This window comes from Balaenoptera physalus, assembly GCF_965194825.1.
Source record: "Balaenoptera physalus genome assembly, chromosome: 2".
In the NCBI taxonomy this organism is placed as follows: Eukaryota; Metazoa; Chordata; class Mammalia; order Artiodactyla; family Balaenopteridae; genus Balaenoptera; species Balaenoptera physalus.
In genome coordinates, this window is record NC_138883.1 from 109792391 (window position 1) to 109807578 (window position 15188).

Below are 15188 nucleotides of genomic sequence, written 5' to 3' on the forward strand. Positions count from 1 at the left end.
AGAAAAATTAAGTAACCTAAGTCACACAGCCAGGAAATGGCTCAGCCAGAGGGCAGCAGCTCTGAGGTCCATAGGTTGCATCTATGAGGCCTCAGAAAGCCCCAAACCCTCTCCTGTATCTGGAAAGCCACGTGGAATTTATCTGGAAAAAAACAAATTGATGGCCGGCTTCTCTGTCACTTTAATGCATCCTAGCTTTCCCTGCCAAGACACTGGCGACCTGTCCCTGGATACACAGAGGGGCTGGGTCTGGACATTCACAGTGGACCAAATGTGCAGGATGTAGGTTCAGCAACAATAAAACCTCAAGTTACATGTCCTGTACTGCTTGTGCAAAGGGCCAGCCAATATTGCATTGGCCAAAAAGTTCGTTTGGGTTTTTCTGTAAGATATTACGGGAAAACCTGAACGAACTTTTTGGCCAGCCCAATATTTGTCCCTGTGCTTGTGTATCTAAGTCTTTCTGAAGGGGGGACAGGCATCTGTCAGCTTGGGAATTTTCAATGTCACTCATGGAAGCAGAGTTTTGTGGATTCCTCCATGTGCTCAGCCTTGGGCCCACTGTGAAATGTGGGTGGGTTGGCAAGTGTCAGGTGTGGCCAGAGCCCCTAAGGAGCTTGAGGTCCAGCCAAAGAGACCGGACATCCTTATAAGCCAAGAGCAGTCAGGATGACGGCAGCATGGGGGTCTGGTGAGATGAGCCCTGGACCACGTCGTCAGGCCTGAGTCCCCCTGGCCTGGCCACCAACCCTCTGAGCCCACCGCTGGCCATGGCAAGGGGCCGGAAGGGGGGCTTGGAGGTTCCTTCTAGTCTGAGACCGAGATGAAGGTGCAGTGACAAGGATGAGAGGAGTGCAGAGACCACAGAGAAGGCAATCAGAGAGGCCCCACAGCCGGGAGGCGAAAGCTGGTTAGGATTTGGGGATGAGGAGAGAAGAGGTGGAGAGACCAGGACAAAGAAGCCGGGTGAACACGTGCCTCTGGCCTCGCCCGGGCCTGACGCAGTGGGTGGCTCAGTAAATCCTGGCTGCCTTCTTCACTGATGGAGCCATGGAAAAGGTGGTTATCGACTCCAATGGGAATGAATTGCATTCCCTTCCTCAAGAACAGCAATAGCAGTCAGGAAAACTGGATGACGGGGCACCTCTGAGAGGGGAGGGGCACACACCTGGCTCCTGTGGATGGTCTTGCCCGCGGTCTCCCAGCTTTAGGGTTCTGCCGAGTCCTGGTCACGTGGACATGAGCTGCATTGGAAGGAGAAGCAGCCTGTCTGGGGAAGTCTCCAACATTAAGAAAGAGGAGAGGGATCCACCCACCATTCTGAGCTGGAAGACCCCCTGCCTAGGAGACATTCAGGCCAGGGAGGGGCTGTTCCCCGATCCTCCTTACACAGTGTCGGGGGTCCTTCGCCCTCATCCTGCACCCCTTTTTGTCCCCACAGTGCTTCCTCTGGAGAGGCAGCTCCATGAGGCTGCCCGCCAGAACCACGCTGGGAGGATGAAGGAGCTGATCGGGAGGAGAGTACACATCAGGGCCAGAAATCACGTGTGTAAAGGGGCTCCGGCTGGGAATAATGCTGTAGTGTCACCTCCACACAGGAGTGACAGTTCACGGAGCCTGGGGCAGGCACATCGGCACGTGTTAACTTGGGGGAGGCTCAGGCCCTGGCCTCCTTGTCCACTTTGTCTCAAAATCTCTGAGGCCCAAAGTCAGGGTCAGGATTCCAGCGCTCTTAACTCTTAATCCTTGTGACCCATCCAGAAGGCTCCTCCCAGAAACAAATTTAGAGTCAGGAGGGCAGGGGGTCAAAGGTCAGGAGTCGGAGGCTGGCAGATAGGGACAGGCACCTGGAGAGACAAAGGTGGCCTGGTGCCTCTGGTCAGAAGTCCAGGGGTTCTGGACCAAGGGAGGCTGATGTGTCAGTTGCCAATTTTTTTTTTTTTTTTTTTTTACAGTGTTTTGTTTTAAAGTCTTTATTGAATTTGTTACAATATGGCTTCTGTTTTATGCTTTGGTTTTTTGGCCACAAGGCATGTGAGATCTTAGCTCCCCGACCAGGGATCCAGACTCTGCACTGGAAGGCAGAGTCTTAACCACTGGACCGCCAGGTCCCTGAGGCAGCAATTTAGTTCAGTTCTCTGAGGGCCCGCTGTGCCCACTGAATGTGTAAAACTGTTGTGGGCCCAGGCCTGCCCTTGGCCTGGTGGGGAAGCAGACCAGGCCCTGCTGACGAGGCCTCACAGAAGGGTGCAGGTGGGCTGGTTCACAGCCCTGCTGGAGAAGGGAGCAGAGGGAAAAGCCATTCTTCTGGTTGGGGACACTGGGGACGGGCCTGGGTACCACGTGGGGTAGCCTCTCCATGTGTTGGGGCTTCTAGGAGCATCTTAGAGGAGATGCCAGGGCCTGTGTGAGAGGTCAGTGGAGGCTGAAAGGGTTGGATGCAGGATTCCTGACTGCAGCAGTTATCCTCTGTCTGGTTTGATGTGACAGGGGTACAACTTGGGTCTTCACAGCCTGCCTAGGGCTCAGTAATAGTAGCAGGAATTCTAGGGTGTGTCTGGTGTGTTTTGGTTTTCAGAGCACTCATCTACCTGTTTCCTGGTGGTTCTCACTCACCCCTGGAGAGGGGAGGAGAGCAGGGAGGATTAGTCCTATTTATAGATGGAGGCAGGCACAGAGGGCAGCAAGTCACCTTAGGTCACACAGCACATTATTGGTGACTGGAGCCTTGGTCTCATTTCCTGGACAAGCACTTGCAAGGAAACATGGACTTGCAAGTTGGACTTGCATCTTATGGATGATAGGTTGCTAATGCCAGATTCATTCATTCATTTACTCATTGAATGATTCATTTGTTCAATAAGTATTAAGGGCTTACTCTGTGCTGGCACTGTGCTAGGTGATGGGGACAGCAGAACCCATGGCAGACACGGTCCCAGCCCTCTTGGAGCTGATAGTCTGGTGGGGGAAAACAGACAGTAAATAGAGTATCTCACAAATAGTTCATTCCCACTGTCACAATTTGAGAGCATGTGGGCGTCAGAGGGGCCCTCTTGGCCAGAAGTCTTCCCAAGGAAGTGGCATTTTTGTGGGAGCCAGTGAAAAAGGGCAGTGTTTCCAGGCAGAGGGGACAGCATGGGAAAGGAGGGGACAGCTCGTCCCCAGAGAGACCACACAGAAAATTAGTGTTTTCTTTTGTTGCCCCATCACATGCTGAAAACTGTGGAGGGAAGTGGGTTCTTGGGTTGGAGGCTGGCTTCCCCAAGGCCTGCTCAGATGTGCTGAGGGCCAGAGACCAGGGTGAACTGCCAGGTCGGTCTGACAGTGAGTTTGGGGGTGGGGGGTAGGTCAGAACCCTTCAGCCCTGTTCTGAAGGAAGGAGGGGACAGAACCCAGGCACTCAGGATTCTTCAGGGACTTGGAAAATAATCCTCAGACACAGGTGGCTGCCCAGCAGAGGGAGCAACAGGAACAGACTTAGAGACAGGATGTTGTTTGGCGTTTCTGAGAAGCAGTGCCGGGCCATGCAGGGCCTCATAGGCCCAAGGTTTAGGAGTTTGATCCAAGAACAGTGTGGGAAGCTGGGAAGAGTTTTAGGTGGGGGACAGACGGATCTAGACATGGTGTTTTACTACGTTCATTTCAGCAGCTGCAGAGTGGAAGAGGAGGGAGTCAGAGCAGAGCTCTGGCCCCAGCCGACTGGCCACCAGAGCCAGCAAAGGTCCTTCCACCCCGCAGACCAGCTGTCCTGGCCGGGAGGTAGGGAGGCTGTGCGAGGTGGGCCGGGCAGCCAGCTGGTGCCTCACAGGTTTCCTCTCCCTCCTGGCAGGTGGGCAGGGTGGCCCAGCACCGGGCCGCGGGCGCAGGGCACGAGCAGGCTGTGCGGCTGCTCCTGGAACACGAGGCTGCTGTGGATGATGAGGATGCGGTACAGGTCCCCTCACGCAGGCATGTCTGTGTGTGCGTGTCCGTCTTCCTGTCTGTCTTAGGGTGGGGCAGGGGCATCAGAACTCATTCTGGGTCTATGAGCCAGCTGTCAGTGCCGAGGTTGTCACTGATACACAGATAAGCAGGTGCAGGCTGGGCAGGGGGTCAAAGTCTTCAGGGACCAATGACACTGAACCAATCCCACTTTCCCTTTGCACAGTCATAAAGGTCGCTTCATTTTCAAGGGCCTTTCAGTTCTCAGCCTTTTCAGTCCCTCGTGATGTCATGTGAACAGGGAGAGATATGGGCTGTAGAACAGGTAATTGGGTGGGTTGACAAAGGCCTCATTAGTAAAGTCATCGGGAGGGAGGTCTCTCATGATATGCCACAGGGCTCTGCCCTGGCAAACACTAACCCACAACCTGGATAAAGACTAACAGTCTTACTTAGCAAATTGGCACGGAGCACACTGCTAAGAGAGAGAACAGAATAATAACAAGGTCTACAAATTTATCCCTACGGGTTTGGGTAAAGAGCTGAATCTGACAACGGCATTTGGCAGGGATACATTTTTTTTTTTTTTAATTTATTTTATTTATGGCTGTGTTGGGTCTTCGTTTCTGTGCGAGGGCTTTCTCCAGTTGCAGCGAGCGGGGGCCACTCTTCATCGCGGTGCGCGGGCCTCTCACTGTCGCGGCCTCTCTTGTTGCGGAGCACAGGCTCCAGACGCGCAGGCTCAGTAGTTGTGGCTCACGGGCCTAGTTGCTCCACGGCATGTGGGATCCTCCCAGACCAGGGCTCGAACCCATGTCCCCTGCATTGGCAGGCAGATTCTCAACCGCTGCGCCACCAGGGAAGCCCCAGGGATACATTTTTTAAAAATTATAAACTTCTCTGCAGAAACTTAGCTTCCATGGAAATACTTTTCTTTGTCCTGACTCCTCTTTGCTCTGAGGCCCCACCACGAAGGAGGCTTGATTACAAGTCAGGGCTGGGAGTGGGGCAGCAACACCTGCCTCCCCACTCCGTCACCCCATCTCCTCCCTGCTCCTGCTTAGGCTTCATTTAGAGATGACCCTGGAAGGAGAGTGTCTGGGTTCCTTAGTCTGAGTGTCCCAATAAACCACTGGAACTTCTTGCATCAGCCTTTTGCCCACAAAGACCCTCACTGTTGGGACTTGCCTGGTGGTGCAGTGGTTAAGAATCCACCTGCCAATGCAGAGGACACGGGTTCGAGCCCTGGGCCGGGAAGATCCCACATGCTGCGGAGCAACTAAGCCCATGCGCCACAACTACTGAACCTGCGCTCTACAGCCCATGAGCCACAACTACTGAGCCTATGTGCCACAACTACTGAAGCCCGTGCGCCTGGAGCCCGTGCTCCACAACAAGAGAAGCCACGGCAATGAGAAGCCCGCGCTCCGCAACGAAGAGTAGCCCCCGCTCGCCGCAACCAGAGAAAGCCCGCGTGCAACAAGGAAGACCCAACGCAGCCAAAAATAAATAAATAAATAAATTAATTTAAAAAAAAAAGACCCTCACTATCACCACCATGCTCTGTTATTTCTTCCTTGAGGGACTGAGTGAGAAAAGAAGATATGAGGGAGAATAGTAAGAGAGGGTGCTTACAAATCTTCTCTGTTTCCTTTGCAAACAGCAATAAATACGTTTTGAAAAATAAGAAGGCTGGTAGGCATGCCTACTTTAATAACAGGAGGGTGGAGGAGACACTGGAGAAGGGAAATCCTGTTGTTGGGGGGAAAGTCGCTAGTGAAAAGCCACAGGGCTCTGTCCTAGATAGTTCCTGGAACTAGGACAGTGAGGTATCTTGGGGTTCCCACTGGCAAGAGGCTCTGTCTCCCATGACTCTCCTCCCCCAGCCTTGAGCCTTGACCCTTTTCATTCCCAAGCTCCTGTGGGCTTCTCCCCTTGGACTCTGTCCTTCGTCCTCCAGCCAGCCCACAGTTACTGATATTCTACCAGTGGCTGAGCTCTGAGCCAGTGCTGGGTCTCCTGGCCTCTTTGGTTCTAGCTGAGACCAACTCTAGTCCCCATTTGAGGTGCTATGGTGGGTCCAGCACCTTCCCAAGGTTTCAGGAGGAAGGGCTTAAATTCTTGTGGTCACTCTTGGCTCTTACTTCCAGCTTCTGCTTGGTTTTTGCCGTCCTCTTGAAATTTTGCACATAGTCCTTTGTCTGTACCTTGGCATCACCCCTAACATGGACCACAGTCCTTCTCCCCACTTTCCATAGAGACCCCATTCACACACTTTGATGTGGGGCAGGCTTTCCAAAATAAGAGATGGAGGGGATTTACATTATACACAAAAACAATGTAAAAATCCTAAAATCCTGTCTTTGACATTCCTGTTCTTTATTATTTTCTTTCCTTTACCATATGCTTTATTTTTTCTTTTTTTAAAATTTATTTTTTAAATTGAAGTATAGTTGATTTACAATGTTGTGTTAATTTCTGCTGTACAGCAAAGTGACTCAGTTGTACATATACATACATTGTTTTTTATACTATTTTCCATTATGGTTTATCCCAGGACATTAAATATAGTTCCCTGTGCTATACAGTAGGACCTTGTCCATCTATTCTTTTTTTTTTTAAATTTATTTATTATTTATTTTTGGCTGTGTTGGGTCTTCGTTTCTGTGCGAGGGCTTTCTCTAGTTGCGGCAAGCGGGGGCCACTCTTCATCGTGATGCGCAGGCCTCTCACTGTCGCGGCCTCTCTTGTTGCGGAGCACAGGCTCCAGACGCGCAGGCTCAGTAATTGTGGCTCACGGGCCCAGTCGCTCCGCGGCATGTGGGATCTTCCCAGACCAGGGCTCGAACCCATGTCCCCCGCACTGGCAGGCGGATTCTGAACCACTGCACCACCAGGGAAGCCCCATCTATTCTTTATGTAATAGATTGCATCTACTAACCCCAAACTCCCAGCCCATCCCTCCCTCCTCCCCCCTCCCCCTTGGCAACCACAAGTTTGTTCTCTATGCCATTCCTGTTCTTTAAAGTCCCTTGATCCTTTCCTTGTCTTGGGCTCGGCCTCTTCCCCTGCCCCACTTTCAATGCTGTCCTTGTCTGCACCATCCCCGCCCTGCCTCCAAATTCCTGCCATGATGCCCAGTCAGTTCTTTCTGGGTTTCACCTTTCATCCCAACCACTTGTCACAGCTTTTACCCAAACCCAGTTCTGTCCCTAAGAGGGATTCTGGTGCCAACCACTAAGACCCCTTTTCCTGGCACCCCGCCCCCCAGAAGCTCTTTGTGGAGCCAAGTGGGGAAGCGGTTGTGACTAGGGGGCTCTGTGCAGGTGCTGGGGTGAGGCACCCTTTCCCCCAGAGGTCCAGGCTGTGAAATTGAGGCTGATTCAGGACTAGGCCAACCCTGTTCTTCTGGCAGCTTAGAGTGTGCTGGGGATGAGAACACATCGGGGGACACTTGGGATCTGCATTTCTGCTCCCCGCTGGACTTGGGAGCATTTTCCCACTGCAAGCCTGCTTCTTACGCTTGTGGGGAGGTTCTGTGGCCCATCAGTACCAGGTCACCCTGTGAGCTCATTCTATGAATGACAGGCCATTGGCCTCACCAGAGGACCCAGAGCCACACATGACCCTGTTTCTGTGGGAAAATATGTTCTGGTCTTTGAACGTCCAACTTAGAGACAAACTTTGGGGCTGCCCAAAGCTGAGGGAGGCCAGTGCAGCCTGTAGGCGGAAGGTGGTGATGATCTCCCAGGCCTCTGTTCTGCTCAGACCCTGCCGCATCCCACCACACTCAAGGAAGGACAGAGAAAAACCACTTCTAAGAGGGTGGCTGGCTGTCAGTGCATCCTGGGAGGTGAGTTTGGAGGCTTGGGGGTGCTCTTCACAGAGAAGGAAAGACTCAGTAGAGGTGGGGATGAAGGCTGCCCTCAGATGCAGAACCCCACGAAGGTGGAGGTCAGTGCAGGGGCTCTGGTGACCTGGAAACACTTCGCAGATGTTGAGGAAGAGCATCCTGCAGATAGGATCTGGGCTGCCATCAGAAGAAGGCCTAGATGTATTTTCAGTTGCTCCGAAGGGCCAGTAGGATGGAAAGCACAGGGATGCAGATTTCAGTTCAGCATGAGGAGGGACATTTCACGGTGAGAAGTGTTTGACGGTGCAGTGGTTGTCTTGTGCAGCGGCGAGATGCCGTCCCTTCATGTGTGCAGACCTAAGCCATCTGCCTGCAGGATGTGCTGCAGGAGATTCAAACAGTTGATTCTCAAACGCCAGTCCAGGATGAGGTCTTCACCGGTCACAGCAAATCAGAAAATTAGAACAATGCAGTGTATGTTTCATGAAGCTGTATTTGGAAAGAGTATACTCTGAGATCAGCTCCTTCCAAATTTTTTCTGGTAAAACGGTCCATCTTTATGAACTGGTGGTGAGAGGAGATGGCAGCTCTTTTAAGTTTTATTTGGTATCCCCACAAAGGTTTGCAGTTGTTGGGAGAGTAAATCCTCAGAATTATCACAGGGAGAAAATCTTTTTCCCTTTTTTCTTTTCTTTCTTTTTATTGTATCTATGTAAGAAGACGGCTGTTAGCTGAACCTACTGTGGTGATCATTTCACAATATATGTAAATCAAACGATCATGCTGTAATGCCTTAAACTTATACTGTGATGTATGTCAATTATTCGTCAATAAAACTGGGGGGGGGAAAGTTTGCAATAGTGTATCAGCCTCTGGTTAAGACAATTTCCTGGACTTTAAGTTCCTAAAGCCCAGAGCTCCCCGGCCTGGGTGGCACTTAAGGTCCCTTGTGGTTGCACGATTTTGCAAAGCACACTTGGGGCCAGGTGGCACAGCCCCGCCTCCTCACAGTCTCCTCCCTTCCTCCCCCATGTCCTCTCCCCGAGTTTGGGATGAATGCGCTTCTCCTGTCTGCCTGGTTCAGCCACTTACGGATCCTCCAGATCCTGGTCAACTCCGGGGCCAAGATCCACTGTAAGAACAAGGTAAGGCCTCAGCTGGCGGCCCCCTTGCCCCCTCTAGCTCCTGCTGCACAGGGCTGCCCCCACCTCTGCTGCCCGTCCCCATCACTGCCCCCTCTGTCCCCTCATGTGCCTCTGCCTGCCCCAGCTTGCCTCGACCCTCTGAGAACCGTCCTGAACCCCCAGCTGAGCTCAGCCTTGTGAAGCTGGGACCCTCACTACTTCCACTTGGGCTGGGAGAAGGGCCTGGGGACGCCTCTTTCATCAGCATTGAAAGCCCCTGGCCCCTACTCTTTACCACTCTGTGATGTTGGGACAGTCCCCAGTCCTCTGGCCAGCCTCTTGTTCACAAAGAGGAATTAAAGTAACACCCTCAGAAGATTAAATGAGAAGGAGGTAGGGCCTTCTCCCTCCCACGGGGCCCCGGCTCCCTTGCGGTCAGTATGGCCAGGTAGAAGGAGCAAAGCACCATTTACCAAACTCTGGGACCTTGGGCAAGTTATTTTACCACCCTGAGCCTCAGTTTTCCCATTTGGAAATAGGGGTGCTAGTACCCACCTCTGAGCTGAGGCAGAAGTAAGTACGATGCTGTGTCTAAAGTACCTGGCCCAGTGCCTGGCACGTTAGCGACCCTGGCAGTCCCCCGTTGCTCACTGGTGTGTGCTATGGTTTGAGGGAGGAGAGCCCCAGGGAGTCAAGAGTGCCCAGAATCCCTGAACTGATGTCTCAACTTTTAGGGGGTTGGTGGCCCTTATGAAAATGCAAACATTTCTGGGCCAAATACCTTCAGCCAGGAGTTCTCAACCTTGGTCCTTAGAGAGACAGAATTTGGGGATCCATGAACTTTGAAGGGAAAACAAGGACAGTTTTTTTTTTTAAACTGCCCTCTGCTTGAAATTTTAGCATTTCTTTCCATGATGAATGCAGGTAGAATTAATATTACCTGTGACATTGTCTCTAAGACAAAATGTAGCTCTTTTCATATCACATTACAGTTTTTGCAGTTATCTCAAAATACTGTTTATGCTCATGATTACTTTGAAATCATGGCAGTAGTTATTAGACCTTTCAGTAGATCTTGTTTAATGGATCAGTAAAGCACATATGCTACTAGATAAAAAATTTGGGTTTTAATATTTTGATAATTCTATTTCAATATCATTGTTTTTCTTTTCTTGTAGGCAGAATACTGTCTGCCCCAAGATGTCCATATCCCAATCCCTAGAACCTGTGAACTCTAGAACCTAACGTGGCAAAAGAAATTTTTCAGATGTGATTAAGTTAAGGACCTTGAGATGGGGAGACTATTCTGGATCATCCACATGTGCCCACATGTCCTTTTAGGGGAAAGAAGGAGGGAGGCAGGAGAATCAGAGAAGGAGATGTGATTGAAGGAAGCAGAGGTTGGAGTGATGTGACCCACAAGCCAAGGAATGCGGGTAGCCTCTAGAAGCTGGAAAGGCCAGGAAATGGATTCTCCTAGAAACTCCAGAAGAGAAGCAGCTCTCCCAGCCCATTTTAGACTTTTGACCTCCAGAACTGTAAGATAATAGATGTGTGTTCACCAGACAACAAAAAGGGCCATGGCACACAGGAGGTCTGCCTTATACCATTGCTAGGATCTTGTTGGCAGTGGTAGAAATGTCTGACAGCTCCCAGTGAAGGATACCCCCTAGGTTATGGGCCACAGGACCCAAGCCCAGAGTGTGGGATCCAAGCCCAGTTTCAAGCTGAGGGCCCTCCTGTCCAGTCCTGCCTGTCTGGCTTAGCCTTAGAGAGAGTCTCAGTGGTCTTGGAGAATCCAGTAGCTGTTGCAATGAAATTTGCTATCAACACAGAATGAGCCTCAGTGTTCTAGAATGAGGGAGGTGAGGTCTTAAGTGTGTGTGGAGGGCAGGGCTCTGAGTAGTGGATCTTCTAGTTAAGCAGGTCCACTCCATATTTGTTTTCTGTTTTTGGTAACAAACCACCCTAAAATGTAGTGGCTTAAAGTAACATTGATTTATGATTTTTCATAATGTCATTGGCTGGTTGGTTCCTCTGGCCTTGCCTGGGCTCACTTATGAGGACACAGTCAGCACATGTCTGGGGCCTCTGCAGGAAGAGGGAACGTCGTGGATGGTGTGGCCAGTGTCTCCAGGTGGTAGCTGATATTCATGGAGACTTCCTTCTGTGACAGCCCCAGGACATCAAAAGAGCAAGAGTAGAAGTAGCCAGGTTTCTTGAGATATTACTTCTACCGCATTCTACTGGTCAAAGCCTATCACAGGGTCAGCCTCGTTTCAGAGGGAGGAAAATAGCGGATTCCTCCTCTTGATGTGAAGAGTAGCACAGTCCTGTTGCTTGATCTTGGGACGGTTTCTCAGTCCATCCTGTTTTTCATGACCTTGCCACTTTTGAAGAGTACTGGTCAAGTATTTTGTAGAATATCCTTCAACTTGGTTTTGTCTGATGTTTTTCTCAAGATTAGATTGGGGTTATGGAATTTTGGGAAGAAGATCACAGAGGTCAAATGCCCTTCTCATTACCTCCTATCAGGGGGCATGTGATACCATTGTGATTCGTCACTGGTGATGGTCTCTTGATCCAGTTCTGACACCGATTCTGATGTGTGTTTTTTTCCACATCACCAAGCAGTTAACTCAATTCCCCGTGGACACTGACCGGGAGTCCACAAATTTAACTCATTTCTGACACTACTTGGAGATAGTGTCAGGTTCTGCCGGTTAAGGGTTCAGTCCTACAAGACTGTCCACACTTTGGATGCCAATCACAAGCCCAGGTAGTTGCCTGGCTATATAATTGCCTGTAAATCAGAAGTTCCCACGACCCCCTCCCCAGGTTCGATTAATTTGCTAGAGCGGCTCTCAGAACTCAGGTAACCAGTTTACTTACTATATTTCTGGTTTATTACAAAGGATATTAAGGATATGAATCATCAATGGCCAGATGAAGAGATGCATAGGGCAAGGTCCTGAATGCAGGTGCTTGTGTCCCCATGGAGTTTGGGACCCAGCACATGGATGTGATCTGATTTACCAACCTGGAAGTTCTCCAAGCCCTGTCCTTTTGGGTTTTTAATGGAGGCTTCATTACATAGACTTGATAGATTAAATTCTCAGCCCTCGGTCATTGACTGAACCTCCATCCCCTCTCCTCTCCTCAGAGGTGGGGAGGTGGGTATGGAAGTTCCAACCCTCTAATCACTGTTGGTTCCCCCGGCAACCAGCCCCCATCCTTTGGTTACGTAGGGGCTTCAGGTCACCTCGTTAACATCATAAAAGACACCTTTATCACTGTTACCATTTAGGAGATTCCTAGGGTTTTAGGAGCTCTGTGCCAGGAGCCAGGACAAAGACCAAATATATATTTCTTATTATAAATCACAATATCAAGCTTGATCTCTTGGTTAAAGTGGTGTCGGCCAGGTTTCTCCACTGGAATGTTAGCATTTTTCCCTTTCCATACTCTATTGTTGGAAACTCTTTGTCATTTTAATTTGCAGTTCAATAATGACTAATGACGTCATATATTTTTTCATGTGCTTATTTGCCATTCCATATATCTTCTTTGGTGTGCAGATTATTTTTTAATTGGGGTAATTTCTTTTTTTTTTAATTTAATTAATTAATTTATTTTTATTTATTTACTTTTGGCTGCGTTGGGTCTTCGCTGTGCGTGGGCTTTCTCTAGTTGTGGCGAGCGGGGGCTACTCTTTGTTGCGGTGCGCAGGCTTCTCATTGAGGTGGCTTCTCTTGTTGCAGAGCACAGGCTCTAGGCGCACGGGCTTCAGTAGTGGGCTCAGTAGCTGTGGCTCGCGGGGTCTAAAGTGCAGGCTCAGTAGTTGTGATGCATAGGCTTAGTTGCTCCGCGGCATGTGGGATCTAACCGGACCAGGGCTCGAACCCGTGTCCCCTGCACTGGCAGGCGGATTCTTAACCACTGTGCCACCAGGGAAGTCCCTGGGGTAATTTCTTATTGATGAGTTTTTAGAGTTCTTTATAGATTTTGGATGCATTTCAAAATAAGTTGCAGACATCAATGTACTTCCCTCTAAATATGTCAGCATGCATATTATTATTATTATTAAAAATTTTATTTATTTATTTATGGCTGTGTTGGGTCTTCGTTTCTGTGCGAGGGCTTTCTCCAGTTGCGGCAAGCGGGGGCCACTCTTCATCGCGGTGCGCAGGCCTCTCACTGTCGCGGCCTCTCTTGTTGCGGAGCACAGGCTCCAGACACGCAGGCTCAGTAATTGTGGCTCACGGGCCTAGTTGCTCCGCAGCATGTGGGATCCTCCCAGACCAGGGCTCGAACCTGTGTCCCCTGCATTGGCAGGCAGATTCTCAACCACTGCGCCACCAGGGAAGCCCCAGCATGCATATTATTAACTAGAGTTCAAATTCTTTGTATACAATGAAATACAAGCTGAGTTTTAAAAAAAATATTTATTTATTTATTTATTTTTTATTTGGTTGCACCAGGTCTTAGTTGTGGCTTGCGGGCTCCTTAGTTGCAGCTCCAGGGCTCCTCATTTTAGCTGCGGCTCGCCAGCTCCTTAGTTGTGGCATGTGAACTCTTAGTTGCGGCATCCATGTGGGATCTAGTTCCCTGACCGGGGATGGAATCTAGGCCCCCTGTGTTGGGAATGTGGAGTCTTATCCACTACACCACCAGGGAAGTCCCTGCACACTGAAATTTGACAAGTGCTACTCCTCTGTAACCCAAACCACTGTCAACATGTAGAAGACTTCCATTGATTTTTATGACCCATTGATGGTTACAATCTATTTGGAAAAGTACTCCAAATAATCTAGCTGTAATGCAAGGCCTGGGTAGGAGCTCTCGGCTATGAACATAGGATTTGCAAACCTCCCTCACTTAAATATTGCTTCTGGGGCTAAGAGACCTTCAATAAAGTGAAGCACAATACGCCTGTATTATCCTAACTTGACCTATGAGGAAATGGGGGCTCAGAGAGGTATAGGTAACTTGCCGAAGACCACAGAGCTGATAAATGCTGGAGCTGGGATTTGAACTCTGGCATCCTGACTCCCACCAGCCCCTGTGAGGCTAAGTGGGTCCTGCGATGTCCCAGTGGCCTATCCCCATTTTCAGTGTGGTTTCCTTTGGAAAGCTGTTCTGATCCCAAACACTCATTGGGAGACAGCCAGCGCGTGAGCAGGGCCTCCCTTCGCAGACTGCAGGGACAACCCTGGGCTTGTTTCCAGGACGGCCTGACCTTACTGCACTGCGCAGCCCAAAAAGGCCATGTGCCAGTGCTGGCGTTCATAACGGAGGACCTGGAGGACGTGGCCCTGGACCATGCTGACAAGGTGAGTGTGGCCTCAAGGCTGTGTGTCCTTCCCATCGGCCTTGGGATTCCTGGGGCCTCTCCTGTACATTCCTTGAGTGCATCCCTTGAGCCATGGGTAGGGCAGACTGGACCCCACCTGAGGGAGTTGCTGGTCTAGAAGGGGCATTAGGGCACAAATGAGCAGGACGCCAGCAGCACATGGTCAGTTCCCTCGGAGAGACTCTGATATGGACCAGACAGGTTAGAGAAGGGAGACATTGCTTTCTGCTTCCTGGAGGAGGTGGAATTTGGTAAATGAACTAGATTTCATCAGTAAGATTAGAAAGCAAGGGGCATTCCAGATGGAGGAGAGACAATTGCTAGAGCTTTAGAGGAAAAGGGCTTTTGGTGTGTGAGTTCAGATGGGTTAGAATCTTGGGAATGAAGGCCTGAGAGGTTGTTAGGGGCCTTCATGGAGATCTCAACCCCCAGCCTCAGGAATGGGTCCTTTATTCAGGAGCCACAGGAGGATTTCAGTGGGGGAGGGACCCACCAAGTGGGGTCTTGTTGGGAAGATGGTCTGGGCTTTCCAGGCAGGGTGTATAGGGCAAGGTGGGGGAGAGTGTCTGGAGCACTGCAAGCCCAGTGTGGTTGGGGAAACTGAGGCCAGGTGGGCAGGGCGAGGAAGATTCACTTTCTTCTCCTCCCCCGCCAGCTGGGAAGGACAGCGTTTCATCGGGCTGCAGAGCACGGGCAGCTGGATTCTCTGGACTTCCTTGTGGGCTCTGGCTGTGACCACAGTGTCAAAGACAAGGTACTGTGACCATGGGTCCCAGGGGGAGGGCCAGGCTCTGGGCTCCTGACCGGGGTGGTCACGGGCAGCTCACCTGTGTCTACTGCCAACTGCAGCGTGCTAGAGGGGCTGGGGGCCCAAAGACCAGCGTGTGTCTGATGCTCATGCAGCAGGCATTTTTCGAGCACACACTACGGACCAGCC

General features: G+C 50.6%; 1 protein-coding gene across 1 annotated transcript in view; it reads left to right on the forward strand.

Moving 5' to 3' along the window:
- The window catches only part of ANKDD1A (ankyrin repeat and death domain containing 1A), a 59415-nt gene that overhangs the window by 19254 nt on the left and 24973 nt on the right, over positions 1–15188 (forward strand). Inside the window, 6 exon segments of the mRNA XM_082448245.1 lie at positions 1442–1545; positions 3830–3931; positions 3934–3960; positions 8821–8919; positions 14127–14231; positions 14907–15005. Coding sequence (XP_082304371.1) covers positions 1442–1545; positions 3830–3931; positions 3934–3960; positions 8821–8919; positions 14127–14231; positions 14907–15005 — 536 coding nt within the window.